This window comes from Gracilinanus agilis, chromosome 2, assembly GCF_016433145.1.
Source record: "Gracilinanus agilis isolate LMUSP501 chromosome 2, AgileGrace, whole genome shotgun sequence".
NCBI classification, from domain to species: Eukaryota; Metazoa; Chordata; class Mammalia; order Didelphimorphia; family Didelphidae; genus Gracilinanus; species Gracilinanus agilis.
The window spans coordinates 635,891,476-635,914,154 of NC_058131.1; the positions used below are offsets into that span (position 1 = coordinate 635,891,476).

The following is a 22,679-nucleotide window of genomic DNA, read 5'->3' on the forward strand; positions in this document are numbered from 1 at the left end:
ATTCATTGTCTAGTAAGTGTTTCTGAAACACTGAATATTTTGTAGGGAAGAGGAGAGATGAAGCTCATGGCTTTAGGATTTAGAGCTCTAGACAGAGTAGTAGATACTTTCAGATTCTAGGGACAACTCCCACCATTTAGTTGTCGGGTGTCAACAAATATTTCAGGACATGTAGGTGGCTCAGTGGATGGAGAGGGAGGTCCTAGATTCAAATCTGATTTTAGGTACTTCCTACTTTTGTGACCCTGAGCAAATCACTTAATCCCAACTGTCTAGCCATTACCTCTTTTCTGCTTTGGAGCCAACACTTATTGATTCTAAGATAGAAGGTAAAGGTTAAAAAAACACCTAAATATTTCAACTTTGACCCCTCAACTGTGTTGTAGTAGTGCTGTGCCTTTTGTGCCTCAAAATGAACATATGTAAGATGAAAATGGATTTTTAAATCCTGGCCCTGAACCATATAGCACTGCCAAGGTCAGCAGAGTCCCCAGGCATCCTTCAACTGACTAGTGTTTGGACAAGTGAAAGCTTGTGGATTTTTTAATTGAATCCACTTTGTCAAAATTTTTGAAGACCTTTCCACAGAAGTTCCTTTTCCCATTAAATGTTATGTCCTAGCTTTTAGCACATGGAAATTTTCTTGGCCCTGCCAACAGGACAAGATTCCTTCCCCACCCCTCAACAGTTGTTCTAGATGTAGGTGTTAACTGAATGTACGCAGTTCTCCTGTCAGTCAAAAACATATATTAAATACCTGTCCTGAGACAAGTTCTGAACTAGGTCCTTAGATAAATGGCAGAAAAATAGCATATGTATAGTCAGGTAGCGTGGCCCAGTGGAATCAGCACCAGAATCAGTGTCAGACGTTCAAATCTGACTTCAGACACTTACTAGCTGTGTGATCCCAGGCAAGTCATTTATCCCTATTTGCCTCAGTTTCCTCCCCTGTAAAAATGAGCTGGAACAGGCAATGGTAAACCATTCCAAAATATTTGCCAAGAAAGCCTCAAATTGGGTCACAGAGTCAGACATGACTAAATGACTGAATAAGGAAACATATGTATGGAGACTTCTCTCAGGAAGATCTAGCAGATTAAATACATGCAAGGTTAGAGTTTCTCTATGACAAGGCAGAATTTGGATAACACAATATATGGTTTGACTTGAAAGACATTGAAATGACCTCCTATACTAAAATATATCTGAAGTTTTCATATCAATTCCTCCTTGCTCTTAAAGAAAAGAGTAGAGTAGTATAAAAGAAGATGTAGTTTCAGGTCCAAATTTCCCCTTGATTAATTGTGTGGTCTTGGGCAAGACCCTTTACCTTTCTTGGTCTTAATTATTCCCTCCTTTAAAAGTAGGTGTTCGAGTAAATTGAAAATTCTTTTATATCATGGATTCCTTTGGCATTCTGGTGAGAACTTTGGAATTTTCTCAGAATAATGTTGTTAAAAGCATCAAATCAACTATATAGGGTTGCAAAGAAAACCTACGTTGAAATGTAGTTATCAGAACATATTTTAAAAAGAGTTCATGGACCTCAGATTAAGACCTCTGGCCTCCATGATTTCTGAAGTTCCATTTCAGTTCTAATATTCTGAAAATAAAAAGTCCTTCTTAGCTTATACTTTGGGAAGAAGTCAAACAGTAAGCTATTTATCAACCATTTATATCTTGCCATTGGATAGTTACCTGGAGAAGTGGATATAGTGCTGGGCCAGAAGATGGGATGATGAGTCTCCCCAAGTTGAAATCTGGCCTCAGACACTACCTGTATGACCCTGGACAAATCACTTAACCCTGTTGGAATCAGTTTCCTCGTCTGTAAAATGAACTAGAGAAGGAAATGGCAAACCAGTCCAGTATATTTGCCAAGAAAATTCAAAATGGGATCATGAAGTGTTAGATATGACTGAAAATGATGCAACAACATGTTTTTTTTAATTTTAAATTTTATTAAAATTTTTTTCCCTGGTTACATGATACATGTTGTCTCCCTCCCCTCTTCCCTGCCCCTTCCTGGAGTTGACAAGCAATTCCACTGGGTTACACATATATTATCATTCAAAACCCATTTCCATATTATTCATTTTTGTAATAGAGTAATTTTTTAAAACCAAAACCCTAAATCATATATACCCACATAAACAAGTGATAACTCATATGTTTTCTTCTGGATTTCTACTCCCACAGTTCTTTCTCTGGATGTGGATAGCATTCTTTCTCATAAATCCCTTAGAATTGTCTTGGATCATTACATTGCTATCAGTAGCAAAGTCAATTATATTTGCTCATTTCACAATATTTCAGTTACTGTGTATAATGTTCTCTGGTTCTGCTCATTCCATTCTGCATCAGTTCATAGAGGTCTTTCCAGTTCTTATAGAAATCAATGAATTCTTCATTGCTCATAGCACAATAGTATTTCACCACCATCATGTACCACAATTTGTTCAGCCATTCTCCAATCCAGGGACATCCCCTAATTTTCCAATTTTTTTTTGCCACCACAAAAAGTACAGCTATAAATATTTTTGTACAAACAGGTCCTTTCCCACTTTAAGAAATTTCTTTGTGGTACAAATCTAGTAGGGGTTATTGCCAGATCAAAGGACATGCATTCTTTTAAAGTCTTTTGGGCATAATTCCAAATTGCCTTCCAGAATGACATCATCATCTTAGCTCCAACTGGTTTCTATTGGGCTAGGTTCACTTAGCAAATTTCTGAGAGAAAGAGACTTGATAGATAAATCTTAATTTAGAGGGGCAGGAGGACAGAAAGGAAAAAAGAAGACTAGAGCATGAAGTTCAATTTGGTTAAGCAAACATTTATTAAAGACCTACTGTGTGCAAGGGAAAAGGTAAGTTGATGTAGTAGAGAATTGGTCTTAAAGTAGAAAAGACTTAAATTCAAGTCCCACCTGTGATAGATACTGAGCAAGTTATTTAACTTCTCAGAACACCAGATGACTTTCGAAGATTATAAGCTGCCAACAAGGTGTTCATCTTTATTGGTTGTGGAAGTTCCTCACTGGAACATAGAGGAACATAGATAATTCTATTTCACATGAAAGGCACCATACTAGGCACTGAAATTTATAGTCAGGAATGCTCCTTGTCCCATTATGACTGATGACAGACTGGGTAACTGGATGGTCATTTAGAGAGAGAATTTACCAAAAAAAAAGGCTAAGATTTATAATAAACTAAGTGAATTTTGTTCCAGGAAAGAACTGAGTAATATACTTGTTTTTAGGTTGTACTAAGCTGCTTCATTCAGTCAGTTCCTGGCGTCTCTATAATTGATATCCTTTCTGTGTTATCTATTAGAGTCAGGAAAACTTGGGTTCTAATCCAGTCCCTAATACAAATCACTTAATCTCTGTTTGTCTCAGTTTTTTCATCTGTAAAATGATCTGGAGATTTTCAGATATTTTCACCAAGAAAACCCCAAATGGGGTCATGGAGGGTCAGTCACAAATGAACAGCAACAGTTATTTTTACTATTATACTTCTGTGAACATTTGTAAAATGGATATAATAATAGCTCTAGTATGAGGCTCGAGAGATAGCATGTATTTAAAGCACTTAAAAAACCTTACTTTCTATCTTAGAATCAATACTGTATATTGTTTCCAAGGCAGAAGAGTGGTAAGGGATGGGCAATGGGAGTTAAATATTCCACAGCTAGAAGTGTGTGAGGTCATATTTGAATCCAGGACCTCCTGTCTCTAGGCCTGGCTCTCAATCCACTGAGCACCCAGCTGTCCCCAAAGTACTTTCTAGACCTTATAGTGTTAAATAGTTGTAGATTGCTAATACTGTTATTAATACACACAACTATAAAAGGCAGTAACATAAAGTGATGGATGCAGAGCTGATCTGGAATCCAGGATACACGCTGGCTATGAGACCCCACAGAAATTGCTCAACTCTCAGTATTCTAGACAACTTTTTAAGATTATAGAAGAAGGTGCTAATATTGCATCGGTGGATGGAGTTTCCTTATTCTGATAAAATCGGAAGTCTAACCCCTGACTTTCTATACTCCGCCAAACATAATTTGTGTGCTATACAGTAATCCACAAAGAGATGCAAAACCTTATTTCTAATTAATTTTCTTCTCAATAAAATAACTTTGGATGACATGTTCTTTAAGGTGACTTCTTACTCTATTTAGATATTAAGATGCTATGTTTCCTTTTATATTACTTAGATAAAAAACCAAAAAAACAATGTGTGGGATATGGTTACTATATCAAATGTCTTTCAGTGCTCAAGTATACGCAAATTCTAGGGATAACTTCCACTTATTCTATTTTAGGAGACTCATTGAGAATATTCATGCCTGTTCACTGACTGGCACTTAAGTGTATGTTAGATAATTTGTGAGGAGAGATTCCAAAGGGTCACCAGCCTTTTAGGAAAGAATCTCTCATTGCTTTCTATCAGGATAGTTTGAAGCTTTTTTCTTTATTCTCCACAATTGAATTGAAATTTGACTAGATTACTAGTAACCTGTTTTTGCTGCTAGAAGTCTCTGGTTACTCCCAGATTACTTCCATTAATTATACTGGTATTCTGATTTCATGCAAAAAGTTTGAAGGATGTGGTCCAGTCCTTGTATCCTTACAGACTTTATTCAGAAAGGGAATCCATTGTAAAGATTGAATGCCTTCCATTGTGGTGTCCAACTGGCCGACAAGAGTGCTCAGTTTTATTCTGTATAATGTCCTACCAAGTTGAACACTGAGTCTAAATCACAGAAGCATAAAAGGACATTTTGTGGACTGTAATTAATGCACAGACCTAAACAGATTAATTCTGAAAAAAATTTCCCCCTGGCAAATCTGCTCCTAGTGAGTGGCTTTTAATTTAGTTTTGACATAAATAGCTATTGACACAAAACTAAGGAGATCACCAGCATCCAGATCACATGCAAGAAAATGTGAGTTGTTTCTTTCAAAGTTGCCTATATACTGACATGTTTGTGCCTAGATACTCGCTGAGGGTATTTTTGCTTAAGTTTTCAAGGTTCTAGAATGGAATAAGTTTATAGCTTTGTCTTGTTTACATTACTTCAACCAAATTTGACCATAGTCATTTACCTACCTCAAGTGGATTTTTGCAGAGGAATGGAAGTAAAGAGTGCCTTGGCTTAATTGGCCTGTACATCTGATGGGATGGGATACATTTGGATATTTATTGGTTAAAACTGACCCAAATGGGGATACTCCATTTCTGAAGTATACATGGTACATCTCTTCAACTACTCAACTGTTCAATCATTAGTTTAATGAATAATGTGCAATTAAATTTGTGGAGCTTATTAAGATGAAAATTAATGAGTTGAGATCAGTGTGATTTAATTTATAAGAAATTTTCAATAAATAGTGCCCTATATAGAAAGGTTGATTTTCATGGAAACCTTGTTGATTCCTGTAGGTTCCATTGAGACAGTCTAGTCCAGGGTTCCTTAAAACTTTTTGTGTGTCATGGACCCCATTGACAGTCTGATGAAGCCTATGGATCCCTTCTTACTGTGATGTTTTTAAATGCATAAACATTTTTTTAAAAAGATTACCAAAGAAATCAGTTGTAAATATTTTAAAAATTCACTGGACCTTTGAAATTTATCTATAGAGCCCCTGGGAACTCTGTGGATCCCCAGGTTAAGAATCTCTGATCTAGTCAATAGCAACTTATCAATTGGCTTAGGGAATATTTTCCCTACCTGAAGATTAGTAGCTTCCTCCGGTTTCTTCTTTCCTTGATGGTCATTTTGGAATATAAGATATTGGGTATAATTATCCCAATTTGATTCTTTCCCCCTTTCTTTTTTTTTGCAATTCATTTTTTTCAGTTTCATTGGTGTTTAAAGAATGCTAAAATAGCAGATGAAGAAGCACTCTTTCATCTTCCTTTGGCACTTTTCTAAAAAAATAATGGGTAGGGGGCAGCTAGGTGGCTCAGGGGATTGAGTCAGGTCTGGAGATGGGAGGTTCTAGGTTCAAATCTGACCTCAGACACTTCTAGCTGGGTGACCCTGAGGAAACCACTTAACCCCCATTACCTTACCCTTACTACTCTTCTACCTTGGATCTAATAGAGATAGATAATTGATTCTAAGATGGAAGGTAAGGGTTTAAAGAAACAAGTAGCAAGATTTGTGGGAAACTCTGATAGTATTATAGAATGTTAGGAATTAAATTTAAGGAAGAAAATGACTTGTCCAAGTGTTACACAGTTATAGAGATAGAGTCCAGTTTCCTCGATTCCCACTCAAGAGCTTTTTCTTTTCTACTACCCATACTATAATTACAGAAATATGATACATAAAAGAAACATTATTATTTTGATTTAAGTATGCTTTACATTTAAGCTTGTATATTTTAGATATCACCATTGAGATATTTCATATATAGAGAGATGAGTATAAAATTTCTGTTATCCAGTATTCTTCAGTTTTGATAGTGGTAATATCAAAGCCAAGTTTCACTCTGATGATTTGTGAAAGAAGCCAGCTGCAGTATATATCTATACTTGTATGTGTGTATGTGTTTTAGTGCATAGGGAGCTCATTAGCCTAGACCACGAAGCCTATGAGACTTTCTGGGACAGATAAGAGTTGTTTCACAACTTTGAATTGCTTTGTGTTTCTTACTCCACTTTCTAGGTCTGGAATTTTTTGCCCAGCTCAGAAGTAATAGCACTCCATTGCCCTAATGTCAGTGGTTAGGCCTCAGTATTCACCTGCTGATGCAGGCTGATTAGATGAACCCTAATTAGGTTTTCTTTCTGCTTTTTGAAATTGGGTACCTGATTAACTTTCCTACACTGGCCAGCTCCATCTCTACCAGGCAAATTCTTCCTTGGTGCTGTGATTAGTGGCTAATAGTGCTTATTATATAAAGAATTCCCACTCATGGCCATACTTAGGGTTTCCACAGTCAAGAGACAAATTTCTGAATCTTTCCTGATTGGTGGAGACTCCAACATTGTGCTGTGTAGCAGAAATGACCCATTGTTCTTTGGTGTATCCTTTGACCAATAAAGGTCATTAGTCATTGACCATTAGTCAATCACTGGTCCCTGTGGACATGTTTGTTATTTCAGATTCCAATACCTGTTAGCAAAAAACATTTTATTTTAATTTAATTTTAAAAATTAAAAAAAAACCAACTCTTACCTTCTGTATTATAATCAATACTGTGTATTGGTTCCAAGGCAGAAGAAGAGTGGTAAAGGCTAGGCAATGGGAGTCAAGTGACTTGCCCACAGTCACATATCTAGGAAGTGTCTGAGGCCAGATTTGACCCAGGACCTTTCATCTCTGGGCCTGGCTCTCAATCTACTGAGACACCCAGCTGCTCCCAGAAAGACCCATTTTAGTGAATGTCACATGCAGCTAACATAGCCAGACTGCTACCATATATGTATTTGTCCATATTATAAAGAGCAAATATTTAAAATTTTCAGTACCCGAGTTTCCTTCACCAGTTGTCCTGATTTTTGTCTTGCCTTTGGACTTCAGTGACTCTGGAAGAGTGAGGAAGCTGCTGACTTTGTGCAACTCTGCCTCATTTAAATCTAATTCACCAGTAAGTCACAACACGACCCAGATGCCACTGGTCTTCTTTAAAAATGAGTTTCTTCATTCATAGAAAGGAAGGGTTCAGAATCAATAACTTTGAAGATCTCTTTCCAGTTCTATGGTCTGATGATTTGGAATACATTTGCTAAAATTCCCCTGTTGTTTTTCTCCTGGACATAACCCATAATGGACTTGAGGAGAATAGTAAAAATATAAGAGAAAACCATTTTCCTAAAGATTTTTGTTGAATTACTCAGAGCAGTCTGATAGAAAAGTTATAAAAAGCTTAAAAAGATTGTCAAGGTATTACATTTGCTAAACAACTTTTAAAATGACTATGAATCATTTAATGTCTTTCTTTACCACATTTTTGTGTTTGGTCACATTATTTGGTCATATTAATATTATTAACTTCATTTTACAGAAGAGGACAAGACCCATGTTTAAATCCTGCCTCAGATATTTAATAGATCTGAAGTTCAGAGAAGAAGTGTTTTTGCTTTGGTCTGAAAGTCAGTAAATGTCAGAGCCAAGTCTCCTGCTTTCTATTCTAATGTTCTTCCTGCTAGGCAGGACTTCAAGTCCTTCATGTATAAAAGAACAATAATTCCTTTTTCTTTCCATCTCACAGGAAGTCATAGGGTCCCATAGCTAGGAAGTATCTGAGGTTATATTTGAACCCAGGTCCTCCCAAATAATCTCTTCCAAACTTGTTCCATGTATAGATATTTTTTGTCTGTACCTATGGTTTTGTTGGTATGGGGAACTCCCAGCATGGAGACTACCTATCTCAATGAAGATCAGTGAAAGTTTTGCAACTTATAGTCTTAATTATGCTATGTATGAGAGGGTAAGTGACTTGCCTAGGGACACACAATCAATACATACCAGTCAGAGAAGGGACTTGAACTCAGATCATCCTGACTCCTATACCATGCTGTCCCTTGCACAAATGAATATTTATTTTAAAGCAGAATTTTGCTCAGATGGACTTTTCCTCTAATATATGGGAAATATGTTTGAGGATATCAAACATGCACATGTAGGTCAAATTGTGCTTTCATAATTTGCCTTCTGAAATTTGAATCTGATCTTTCTGTTTTTTGTGTTTTTGTTTGTTTTTGTGAGAAGAGAAGTGGTAGTGGAAATGTCTTGTTTATCTTTTTTCTCCCAGTAAGGCAGCTCTTTGCACAGTGGATATATCTGTTGGCCTGGGGTCATGAAGACCTAAGTTTAAATCATGCCTCAGATATTTAATAAATTTAGAGCTTAACCTCTGTTTGCCTCAATTTCCTCAACTGTAAAATGGGAATAATAACAACAGTATCTACTTCCCAATATTGTTGTGAGGATCAAATGAGGTAGAATTTATGACAACTGGTAAGCACAATTCCTGGCACATAGTATTAGACATCATATAAATGTTTATTTTCTTCCCTTATCCTTTTCCCACCAGCTGCTAAGTAGCATTAGACATCTCAGAGCAACACAGTTGAGATTTATTGTTTGAGGCTGGAGGCATTCTGAATGGAGAGAGGCGTAGTTGCAAGATTCTTATGAGATGTGTAAGTGGGTTCCTGTCCTGATTTTTTCCTATCTATCTTGGTGACCTTGGCAAGTTCCTTCCTCTCTTTGCTTTTTAGTTACCTCATCTATAAAACGTATAGGAGTTATATTAGCTCTCTAGGGATTCTTCTAATGCTAGCATGCTATTATTTAGTCTTTACAATAAGTCTAACTGCATGGGAGAAATGACCCCTAATGCCCAATACTTTAGTTGCTTTTTTGGGATGGGATGGAGAATTTTGTTTGCTTCTGTCCTCAATGATAATGAACCAATGAAACGTTTCCATTATTGGCAGCATCAATCATGGAGTCACCAGTGACTACACAGTGGAGGGTGCAACCAACCCCAGTTTATGTGCTGTGTCTTTGGAGGTGATTGGACCAGGAGATCTCCTACAGAAAGACAAGAAGACAATAGTGTCTAACTCCTCATTCTACCCAGCTGAAGGAACACAAGAGAATAGCATCCCTGTCTCCATGCCTTTTGCAGAACATATCCAGGATATTATCCAAGCGAATCAGGCCTTGGGCAGTGAAGATGGACTCACTCTGCATGGAAACCCAGGGGAGCCAGTGGCAGACACTCCTGAGGAAGACCAGGTGGCACTTGCCCAAGTGGTAGATAGCAGCGTGGAGATCAGTCTGGTCACTGCTGTTGTTCCTACTGATGATGGAAAGAATGAACCAAGGGAAGGGGGAAGGGATTCTTCCACTGATCATGTTACCCTGTTACAAGGGAAGCCAAGGACACATTCAAGGATATTGGAGCCATTAAAACCGATGGCACAGCTGTCTGAGAAGGACGATCCACATGGCAGCTTCTCCCCTCTAGGGAAAGAAGCAGGAGATTATGTTACCACTCAAGAGGCTCAGAAGAATCCAAGGCCCCTGCAGACAAATCACGAGGCCCCAGCTGTAACCCAGCAAGGTAAAGAGTACACAGATGGGATGACTGATCTGCTGTTGAAATGGGAGACCATGCCACTGAATGATACTGCCTCAAGCATATCAGATGGAGAGGAAGGCAAAGTGCTTGTGAAACCTCAGAATTTGGTTGATGATTCTGAAGTCCTCAATGCCTACTGCAAAGGTTTTAAGAATGTAGGACCTGCCCAAGAAACTAAGGAAAATGTTGTCCCTTTGGAATATCATCAGGAACCAAGAACAACTAATTTTCCCCTACCAAATTTACCTCAGAATCCTGCCTTGGATCCAAAGACCAAAGATCCTTTAAGGGAATCTGCCACCTTAACTGACACTCAAAATCCTCTTCTGAATGTGACACAAGAAACTTTATCTGAAAAACTAGGCCCCAGTAGCAAAGAAGATGGGCTTAAACCTGCATTTTCTGAAACAGAGGAAGTATATCTGATTTCCAGTAAGGTTTCAGAAAATACTCCATATCCAGCTGCTACTATTGCTGAAACGAGATCTAGTTGTTTGGCTAAAGAGACTCCTGATGTCTTGGCTACTGAGATTCTTCTAAACCCCACAAAAGAGTATCCCATGACAGATGTAGGAAGGGTACCAGAGAATTTAGATTTGAGTGGTGAGAACAAAAATCCTGAAATAAGGCCTAAAAATTATCCTGTCCATTTATCTAAGGATGAAATAGAAGCTTCCTTGAGTGCAGAAAAAACAGAGAGAATACAAGGGGCAGTTCCCATTGTGTCTCCCAGTGGGTTAGATAAAAGCATGGAGGGAAAGCTGGAATTGAATGACAAAGGCCAGGAACTTGATGCTGAAAATCAAAATGGCAGTAAAGAAAGAAATCAAAAAATATATTCTCAAGAAAAGGAAGTTGCCACTCAGAATACTGAATGCACAGAACCTGTACATTTAGAGAAAGAGACCTTACTTGATTCCAGCAGCAGATCCAATCAGATTGTGGGTGAAGTGAAAACCACAAATTTGGAGCCTCGCTTGCTTCAGCATGGAGACTCAGTACAGTTGTCCAAGAACATTGAACTCATAGAGTCAGAGCAGCCTGACAGTCAATCAGAAAACTCACCATTGTGCTCCCTAGCCTATGAGATGATTGATGGAAACTGTGCTACTGTTGGTACACATGATCTACCGCCTATGCATAGTGGAAACACTAATGTTCAACCTGTTAAGCAGGATGTAGATTGTGGACAGGATACTTCTAAGGAAACTAGTCTAGAAGTTACAAGTTTAAAACCTGAGCTTCCAGATACTCTTCAAGGTACCGAAGGAGGGGAAAGAAAAAAGTCTTTTTCAGTTGCAAAGCCTGGGAAATCTGATATATGTGTATCTCCAGGAAATGATGCTAATCCTGAAATCCAGGCAGCTGAAAGTAAAAGACAGCATAACCAAACAACTAAGATGCCTTGTAGCAAAGATGCTGAGGGCCTGCTGGTAGTTACAGTTGAACCTTTAGCTGCTCCTGCTAATGATGAAAATGGACAGGAATTCAAACCTGCTGTGAAAAACCATCCCACTGATGAGATCTTGACTGTAAAAGGTGGAGTAGAGCCTCAGGGTCCAGAGCAGAGTCAACAGGGAAATGCATTGTCTGCAGGTAACAGCAGGATAAGAATCACTCAGTCAGGAAACCCTGAACCATTAGCAGGGACTTGTTTCCAACAATCTCACTTCTGTTCAGAATTTTCTGCCTCTACAACCTTTGGAGATAACACCTCTCCTTCTCAAAGTGGGAAAGAAATTTCTCCAGATGGTCTTGAAGGGATGAAGACCAGAAATGAAGATTTCTCAAAAATCTCACCAACCCCAGAACCTGGGGAGAATTTGAATTGCCCTTTGCCCTGTGGTGGACAGGAGCCAATTCCAATATCAGAATTCCAAAATAGGCAGTATGAAAAAGGTCTGAGTGATATACAAAGTTCAAGTGCACACAGCTCTAAGGAGATAATTATGGACAGTTCTCCAACAGAACAGTTGGACTCAACAGCACTAACAAGAGAGAAGCTGCCTCTGGTTTTGGACCAAGAGAACCAGTGCAGTGGTGACCAGTCCTCCAGTATTTCTTCTCCTATTGTGGTCAATTTAAAAGACTCTTTTCTTCAAGATAACTTAAATGTCAAAACAGAAGAAAGTTGTTGCACTGGGCAGATGCTTGACAAGCCCCAGCAGGAGAAGGAGGATGCTTTGATCTCGGGCAATCAGCGGGAAGAAACATGCCAAGAAAATGGGTTTTCTAAGGCAGCTGACATGCATACAGAGATCAGCAGCTTAGATAATATGGAAAATACATGTGAAAAGGAGGTAGGGGCTCTGCCTAGTCATCTAAATACACAACCAACTATTAATGCTACTGACATCTCGCCTGCTCCAGCAACTGGAAGAATCAACACCATACCTCTTGATGCCCCAGAGAAGGTGCTTGAGGAAACCTCAAATAGCAGCCAGCTTCTATTGGATACACAGGATAAAATAGAGCTTCCAGTCACCTCGAATCAGGAGGCTCAAAGGCACCTGCCAGTCAGTAGCAAAATCAGTCCCCAAGAGGACCACGTTAAACAGAATTTTGAAAGCATATCTGCTGATAAAGGCAGGAATGTGGATCAAGGAATCCTAGATACATGTCAGAAATCACACAAGCTTGGAAAAGTTGTTCCAAATGAGAATTTCCTTCAGACTGAATGTGGTCCTAAAACAGATGCTGAGTCAGATCCCAGTAGTGGTGAGATTGATACCTTTGTCTCAGGTAGTCCCTGCCAAACTGGGGAGAAATCTGCCAGCCACAAGAATGACTCATGGCTGAAAAGTGAAATGGGTGGAATTGTCAGTAACATCTTGGGTGTTTCAGCATGTCAGATCATCTCAGAGAAAGAGCAGTCAGAGTTGCCAACTGCTGGTGTGTCTGGGCAGTCACTAGAGGTAACTCCTGAGAACCTTATCTTCTATATAAACAGTACTGATGGAAGAAAATCAGAAGATAGCAAGACAAGGAATGCCTCCACTAAAGAACTGAGTGTTTCTGGAGACAGTTTCTATATTGAAGGAGAGTCTGTGTTCACTGATGAGGACTCTGCTAATTTGCCTACAGACTACCTCTCACCCATATTGAAGCCTGCCCAGGCAAGGGAAGGAATATCTACAATTAAATCCGAAGAGGTCCAAAACAAGGGGAACGTCAAGTCTCAGCCAAGGAGTTCTGAGGAAAGTATTGAGAAAATGGCAGAAGTTCCAAGAGGGAGACCAGAGAAAAGTAACGAGAAGACAGGAGATTCTGCTAAGGTGAATGTGGAAAAATCTGATCATGAGAAGTGGGGGTTGGGGCAACCTGGCATTATGGCTGAATTTCCTGACTTCAAGGCACACATCAGCAAAATATTTGAGAAATCTGTCCTCGGTGCTTTCACCACTGACCGTCCACAGCTTACACTGCAAGAAAATGCAGGGGTTGAAGGGAACCCAATGGGAAAGGACTCTTTGGTGCAGCTAAGCACAGAGAAACATTCACAGCACGGTCAAGGAGGAGACTACATCATGATTTCTACTCCTGATGGACAAGGGGTAGACAGAAAAGAAAAGGAGCAGAGGTTGACTTCAGAGATTATCTCCTGCCAAACTACGCTGGACAAGTTGCCTTATCAAGAAGGTACAGTCGCAAAAAAGTCACCAGGCATACCTGCTCTTACTGAGAAACAGCACCTGCTCAATACCAGTTTGGAAAAGAATGGAATTGCATCTGGTGTCTCACAAAAAGAAAATAGGACAGAAAAGTCAGAAACAGTTGGTGAGAAATATACAGGGATTACATTTGAGCATCAAAAGCTTCAAGGAGAAGGAAATCAGGGCTTCATTTCAAATCTCCCTTTGGACATTGCTGTTCAGAAGACACCTTTGGAAAATGCTCCCCTCTTTAAGGGTGAGGAATATTATGTCATCTCCCAGATCCATGCAAAAGTGCCTTTATCTCAAGAGGGTCTGAATCCTCCAGGAAACCAGCAGAGAGAAATATCCCTTAGCAAAAAGGTGCCCAAAGATGATGAGATCTATGCTTCGATTGGCACTGAGGAAGTGGACATTCCAGAACTCAGGCATGTCCCGGAAATTTCCTCTCCACCTGCGGACATTTCAGCTTCTACAGCTACAATCAATAAGCAGCTCAGTGCTGGCCTGTCAAAGGATGAAAAGCAGCCCCAAGGTGGTGACAGTGCTCACAGTGACTTAAGAACTACGGAGAGCCCAAGAACAGAAAATGTTCTGGATTTACCAAACCCCAGTGGGATACTGACACCCTCTATGGTTGATTGCTTCAAACAGGAGCTAGGTTTGCAAAGCTTCCAGTTAGATGTCTTACAAGAACCTGGCTTAATGATAGAAAAAGTTTCCAAAGCAAAAAGAGAGAACTATTTTACTAAAGTGGAGCCTGAGGTTTACACCTCTGATGATCAGCCTTTAAAAACCATCATCCCTGAAACAGGTACTACAAGAGTGTTATTTAGTTCAGCTTGTGACTCAGCTCTGCAAATGAGACACCCAAGTCAAGGCCCAGAGTCCCAGTGTGGCTCTCTGAAGACAGTTCTGGGGATGGAGGAGAAGGATGCCTCTGAGTGTTTGGAGAATCAGACTGGGAATCAACAGATTGAGGAGCATTCTGAGCATGAATTCTCACCACCTGACAAGAATGACAAGCTACCTGTCTGCTCACTTCCTGAGCCAGACAAAGGACAAGTCCAGAAACCCGAAGATGTTGTTTCAGAAGAGGGACTCACAGAAAGGTACTTAAAGCCAATTAATTCTTGTGGGGAATCATCCTATCCCTTACAAGGCTCATTAGAGATTAACCTCCTAACTAGAAAAATCAATTTAGCATATGGGTGGGCTTTTAGGGAATTAGAATTATATATATATATATATCCTCTTTATTCAATTGCTTGAATTCTCATCTGCTAACTTCTCTGGATTGCAACAATTTAGACTTAGTGCCTAAACAACTGAGGAGAGAAATAGTTGGAGAATCGTGACAGTTATTAATTTATCATGTGCTTTCTTCAGTTCTTTCAGTTTAATTTAAAACTGTTTTAAAGTATGAACTGTTTACTTTTTGCCCTGTGAATTGTAGTGTCATAGGTCAGCAGTCATTCATATAATATGTTTTTGGTTCCTATGGGAATTTTGATACATCTGTTTTCTAATCTGGATTTGCTTAGGCGAAGCATATTTGGGGGGAAGGCTGATAGGCTTCAAAAGTCCCTCAGAGCTGTTGAGTGAATGAATTTAATTTTTTCCCGTGCATTTTAGCTTAACTGTTGCACGAAGCTCTCATTGGAAAACATGTGTTCATTCAAAGAAACTTGGAGATGAAAACCAGCTAACAAATTGTACTTGTTGCTTTCTTCCATCACCTCAGAAAGAGCCCTGAGCCTGGTCATTCTCTTCTCCCTCTGGTACCTGAGAAGAATACTCTAGATATTACAGCCATTTCAGTCAAGTCTGACGAGGATGACACGGTCAAAAGGTAAAGTGACACACTCCAGTTATCTGGAGAACCTTCATGCCATGGAGGAATATAAACATTCTAGATGTCCTATAAAAGAATGTAGGCCTTCTGACTTTGAGTTTTTTAAAAAAGAAGAAAATAACCCCTCTGCTTACATTAACACTTACACTAGTAACAGTAACAGAACTAAAAACTTCTTTCATTTATTTTCTAGCATGTTAAAAAGGAAGTTTCTTTTGCTTTTCAGTCCATTTTAATTTTGAGATAAATTTGCTGAACATTGGTCCAGTTTTACATTTCACTTCCATGAGTTCGCTTTTTCATAACAATTCTTGGTCTTCCAAGACCCTCTCTGGGCTTATTCTTTTTTGGGGGGCAGGGGGCTTATTTTTAAAGTGAGGAGGTGGGCCTAAACAATTCATAGTTTTCCTTCCAAGTCTAAGTCTTATGAATCTATATAGACCTAAAAGTAGGAAAAAAAGACTTTGACTCTGGATAAGTCATTTAATTTCTTTATGCCCCAATTTTTTTGTCATTCAAATTAAGGAGTTAGACTTGTCCCTTCCAGCTCTCAATCTATGAAATCCCAGAATTCTATGAATCCTAGACTTTACCATCCTCCTCCCCCCACCATAGCCCTACTGTCTTTCTCTCATTTGCTGCATGGAGACCTACCCCACTCTCTAGGTAGACTTTTTCCTAAGTGAATTGCCACCTGTTATTATTAAAATATGCTGCTTTCAAATGGTTTCCTTTGGGATGTTCTGGGCTGGGAGTAGAAAGGTGCAAAGTTACGACACATTTGTGAACAGACTGTGAAATACTTTTAAGGCTTTAACTCTTTTTGTGGTTCTCTGTATGACTATATGTGTAGTAGATATCGGACTTTAAATTAGTACCTGTGGCCACCAAAATGCACTCTACCAACAGCTGCTGGCATCTTATAAACGATTTGATTAATATTTTGCACATGCTTTAAGAATGTACGATCACCTGTTTTTCAAGTCTGAACACTTCTTCCCAAGAACCAGCTGCCTTCAGTGGCCTACAATAGCAGCTCTATTATCTTGGTGCCTGGGCGTGTGGGTGCCCAGCATGATGTATGCATATTCTCCATAAACACATGTAAAATTAATCTCCAATTGGCACTTATTTCTGCTACTGACTTGTCACAGTTCCCTAGGGCTTTTGCTGGTATGTATTTATTACATTCCCACTTAGGGTGTAGAAAAGTATTTGTTCAATAGGACAAGATTAGAGTTGTAGGTATTTTCCTTTTTCATATATAGATGTATTTATTTCATATATATGTGCATGTATATAACTATTTTAGATACTCGTTAAAATTAGTCTATGAGTTAACCATTCTTAATGTGGAGTCCTGGAGATAATTGATACCTAAACAGGGAGGCATCAGATTGTGATGCAAAGAGCTAAGGATATAGAATTAGAAGATCTTCCTTCAAGTGTGGTTGTATCACTGTCTATCCACATAACAATGTACGAATCATCTGATCTTTCTAACCCTCATCTTTACAATGAGAAGAATAATGCATGCACCACATAACCTTAGGGTTTTTTTTGTAAGGAAATAATTTTGTATACTATAAATTGCCATTCAACTATGAGATACTATTCATGCACAAAAGATGCTGGGCGGGTCTTGATGATGGACAACAGATGGACTGCCTGACTAACAGATTGCGTCCCATGTGAGTACAAATAGCTGAGAGCCTAAAAAATTGATGGGATGAGCTAATAATCTGTTCCTTTTGCAACATGATGGAAACATGGGTCTTAGGTTCTCATTCGCAGTAAATGTATATATTGGAATTGATTTAATATAAAATTCATGTTGTAATTGTTAAGTTTTCAATTCAGACTTGGGTTATTTGGATAATTTGGACCAAAGTTCTTCCAGATTACAGATGGGAAAGTTGAGGAAAGAATGAATGTAAGAAATCTTTTGAAAGAAGAAAATAGGCAAGATTTGGTGAATGATGGATGTGGAGAGAGAGCAAAAAAGAGGAGCCAAGATTTTCAGATGGGCAGAATAATAGTATTATTGGGGGGAAAAAGGGAAGACTTAGGTAGGGTAGTAGATTTTAAGAAAAGGTGATGAGTTTGGGTTTAGTTATGTTGAAAGAAATACTATATATGGTCTTATATGGCTATTAATTTTATAAACAAACTTGCCTATCTTTATTTTAAAATCCCTTGCAATCTGAGGATTATGGTTGTTTGTGAGGCAACTATGATGGATGTTGGTCTCAAATAATAGAAAATACTGTAGCTCAACCATGGGCTAAAATCTTGCCTATGGTGCTTATTGTTTATGTGAACCATAGGCAAGGGAAGGGTATAAGCATGTATATAGGGCCTACTATATGCCAGGTACTATGCTAAGCACTTTTCAGAAATAATCTATTTGAGCCTCATGAAAATTCTATAATATAGATGCTATTATTATCCATATTCTACAGGTGAGAAAACCGAGGCTGATTAAGTTATTTGCTCAGAGTACAAAATTAGTAAGTGTCAGGCTGAAATTGAACTTGGGTCTTTCTGTTCTGAAATCTCTATCTACAATGCCTCTCTGTGCCTTAGTTTCCTCATCTATAAAATTAGAATGTTAGACTAGATTGGTCTCTGAGTACACTTCTAACTCTTGCTTTGTGATTCTACAATCCATGATTCTTGCATATGTTCTGATAATGGAAGGAAAAATAAGACTTGGGGCTTGAATTATTCAGATGGATAATTGATCATTTATTCCTTTACAATGGACTGTGAATGTCTGGCATTAAAGGAAATAGTCCTTGAGAGAGTGCATGAAAGAATTTTGGCTTTTCTAATTTGCCAAATATGGTTTGCTTTAGCTTGGCTTTCTCCCAGGAAGAATTATTATAGAAAGTTTTTCATAGGCTAGTGAAGGATATGGGTGTTTATTCTTTATATGAAGATAGATATTAAGAAATTGGAGAAGTTGGAGAAGGGAAAGAGTGACCTTGTGGCATTGTCCTTTTTGAGATTGTGTAGTATTATGTAAGCTTCATTTTTGCCATTGGGTAGCAAGCTGGCACAGTAGATAGAACCAGGCCTGGACTTGGGCAGACTTGGGTTCATATTTGACCTCAGTTACTAGCTGTGGGACCTTGGACAAGTTACTTAACACCATTTGCCTCAGTTTCCCAAGATGTAAAATGGAAATAGTAATACCTATCTCTGAGGCTTGTTGTGAGGATCAGATGAGGTAATAATTGAAAAGTGCTTAGCACAGTACCCAGCAAATACTATATAAATGTTATATAAATGTTAGTTATTATTATTATTATTATTATTATTTAGTCTGATTTGTATATCAGTTACCTGGTTACTGGCATTGCCACCATGTTTTCCTGTATTCTGAGATTTATCAGATCCTTTCTTTTCTTTTTTTTCTTATCTTCTCTTTTTCTCCTTTTTCTTTTTCCTCTTTTTCCTCTTGCCCAGGCTCGAAGTAAAGTAGCTAAAGGGATGATACTGATCTGCACAGAAGCTTTGACCTTCTGTGGTTCAAACCTGTCTACCCTTCCTCAGAGTTCACTATACTGGTGCCAGATTTAGTGCAGACACCCAATTAGCTTTAGCCCTACTCAGAACTTCCAGACTAAAACAATTCATCAGCATTATTCATCTGGTAGCAGGGATTATAGGCTCCATATAAAGAAGACAGAACCATGGGCAGAATTCAACTTTCATCAAGAATCGTCTACCTTCTCTGCCTGGTAGATGTAACTGGGTAACTATGCTATTCAGTTTCAGCAATGCTTTAAGTGAGGAGAGGGCTGAACTACCATAGAAAGACTAGGAGTTAGAAACTAGGGAGAACTCAGAAATATAGGGACCATAGTTGTTTATAGCAGAAATGATTGACTAATATAGGCTATCTCCTGCCTGTCAAATAAAGGAGAGAACTGATCACAGCAGTCTTTGCATCCTAAAAGAACTAATATGCCGGAACCCTGAAACAAGATAACCCCAGGCTACCATTATTTGTCAATAACTTTCCCCTGCTATTAAAGTGGAGCACAATACAACTTCCATTGTGTTAAAGAGGAGCTCAAGTAGACATGGCAAATAAATTTACTCTGAGAGATCACCATCTGGGCAATTTGACCAATGGGGTCTCACATGGAGAAGTCATAGGTAAATGTCTTCTTGCCTATCTCCTTTCTGGCAAGGACTAGGCATGTGAAAGTTTTTTATTTATACATCATATGAAATATGGCAATTTCATGAGTTACCTCTTGTATTATTATACCCTCAAATTCATTCAGCATAATCCCAGTAACAATTGGTGCAATGCTTTCTAGAACAAAGTGACTCTGCCATGAGAAAATTGACTCTGTTACCCTTATGAGAGTTTGTCTACCATCTTGCAACTTTATGTGGATAGCTGAGCGGTTTTTTGAGCTCCTCTAAGCAGTAAGAGAGGCACCAGTATTCCTGTGTTACTCAGGGCTGTGGTATTTATATTAATGGCAGTAGGTGTGGCATAATCCAAGAGAAAAACAAGATTCATACATTATTACTCAAGTAATGCAGTGGACTTATGATGTCACTGTTTTGGGAGTTCCCTCCAATGATCCTCACAGATCATAGCTCTCTTTGCCTGCCTATCCTATGCAACTTTTCTTTATATTTTCCTAAAACATTGTTAGAGATGTGATAAGCTAGCGCTATGTAAAAGTACTTTAGTTTATTCTGTCAGCCAGTCCTCACAACAGCCCCATGACATAGGTAGTGAAAGTAACATCACTGGTTTTAAAATGAGGAATTTGAGACTTGGGCTGTGTGAATGCCCATAGTCACCTAGCTACTTAGGGGCAGAGCTAGGTCTGCTTTTAAGTGCAATGTTCTCTCCTCTTAATGCATTGCAGAAATTAAATGGCATAGTTACCCAGTTATGTCTACCAGGCAGAAAAGGTAGAAGTCTCTAGTTTTAAATTGAATTTTGTTCAAGGTTCTCTTTTCTTTATGTGGTGGCCCTTCCTGCCTTCCTTTCTTCCTTTCTTCCTTCCTTTCTTCCTTTTCCTCCTTCCTTCCTGTCTTTCTGCCTACCTTCTTTCCAATCTTCCTTCCTTTCTTCCTCCTTTCTTCCCTTCTTCCCTTCCTCCCTTTCTATTTTCCTTTCTTCTACATTCTCTCCTTCCTTTCTTCCTCCCTCCCTACCTCTACCTGCCCTCCTTTTATTGGACAGTCTGATGGTTTAATCAACAATCCCTCATGGATAGGATGTTTTTTCCATGATCTCTATCTGTGTTCTTAAATGACCAAGCAAGCCCAGTGGAGACTGGAAGAATCTGCAACAATGCAAAGAGGAATGAGCACACATAGAATATTTGCCCTTTGTATACACACATGAAGTATTATAATATTCATATGTTATATCTTATATTATTATATTCCACTTCAAGTTCATTCTGCGTCATCCCAGCTGACCCTTTGCTGTCACTTTACTCATTCCCTACAATGACTATTCCAAACTTTTCCTTATTTCCTACCTTCCTTAATTTCACTTCTACCCTTCACATCTTTGGCTTTGAACTTCACTTTCTGAAACTTTCTGCCTTCACACTTGTTTTGTACTTCTCTAATGAGCATATGAAATATGATGTATTGTATCCCTTTTCTCTGTTTTTCCTTTTTCTTCACTCTGAGCTATATAAGGACATGGTTCATCTCTTTAACTAAGACTGTTATTGCTTCCTAGCATCTAGAATAACCTTTACATAAAGCTTGTATTTACAACAGATAAATACTTGATATTTGTCCTTCATTTTCAAATAGATGGGTGACATCACTGGGTGATATCTTGAATTGTGCATGAATTGAATTTAAAAGAGGCAGAGTTGCACAAAGACATCAGCCTCACTCTTTTTTCCAGAGTCATGGACAAGAAAAAAGTCAGGACAACCAAAAATGACCTGTGATGCAGGGAATTACTTTCATGTCTTTGATGTCTGACCAAGCTCCAAGTAGTCCACAGCAATTACTTCAGTCACATTCATGGCTGTAGAACAATTTTTTTTAATTTACTCATTTCACCAAGGGGAATGCTCCACATGTTTGGGGTAGACATCCCCATAAATCACTGATGGATTTATGACCTGTTGGTTACCCTTAATCCAGTCTAGTTCATCTACCAAGATGGTTCATTGGGGGTATGGCCACTGCACATGCAACAGCTTCTTGGAACCATAGATGAGAGTTGAATGTTAAATAGACACCAAAGGTGGATGAGCAGCCCTGAAAAGGGCTCAGCAAGCCTTCACACCAGAAGTGTTGTATGTCTTGAACACCCACATGCCCTAAATAAATACTTGTTGGTTAAATGAATGAATGCATGTGGTACCTTTATGTGGAATGGGGTTGAGTTATAGTTTTCCATGATACCACATAAAACTCTAGATTTTTAGATGAATGAGGGACTTAGATTATGTGACTCAATAATCCATCACTTTTTTTCTCATTTGTTCTTAAAGAGGTCATTGAAACCATTTCTATACTATTCTGACATCTTTTTCTTCCTGTGTCCATTCCTCCCTCTGCTCTTGGTATCTTCTATGGTTTATTGATTAAAACACAAGTTTTAATGATGCCTTTTTTATATCACAGTTGTTTCTTTGCCCCTCCATGTTGAACCCTCCTTTGTAACATAGAAAAACAGTTAAGCATAAACACCTGGCGTAAAGATTGCTTCTGACAGTGTTTATATACAACAAGAGAACAGTAATTGTTTGGGGAACCTATTTTTATTATTTTTTTGGAAATTTTGTTTATATTTCTGAGCCAGAAAAGCTGACCTCACCAAACACACATTTCTAGATTCTTTATCTCACCAATTATGGTCATGCAGGATCTATCACCATGGGAAGTTTTTTCATTTGGGGAAAGTGGTACAATTATGTCCTTGCATATAGACAGACCTTTTGAATTACTTGTGCTCTGTGCGTAGCTTAAGTGCTCACTGATGCTTGCTTTCCTTTAGTATGACCCTAGACTAAACCATCTGAACTGTGAGGGAAAGATAGAGGT

The 22,679-nt window shown here is 38.6% G+C and overlaps 1 protein-coding gene across 3 annotated transcripts in view; it reads left to right on the top strand.

Annotated features, from left to right (window-relative positions):
* The first annotated feature begins 14,532 nt into the window (after window positions 1-14,532).
* The window catches only part of TACC2 (transforming acidic coiled-coil containing protein 2), a 213,406-nt gene continuing 205,259 nt past the window's right edge, over window positions 14,533-22,679 (top strand). For all 3 annotated transcript variants that reach the window (XM_044665637.1, XM_044665638.1, XM_044665639.1), the window contains exons 1-2: window positions 14,533-14,877; window positions 15,510-15,617. In XM_044665637.1, the coding sequence (XP_044521572.1) occupies window positions 14,627-14,877; window positions 15,510-15,617 (359 nt within the window). In that variant the 5' untranslated portion in view covers window positions 14,533-14,626. The remainder of the gene's footprint in view (window positions 14,878-15,509; window positions 15,618-22,679) is intronic.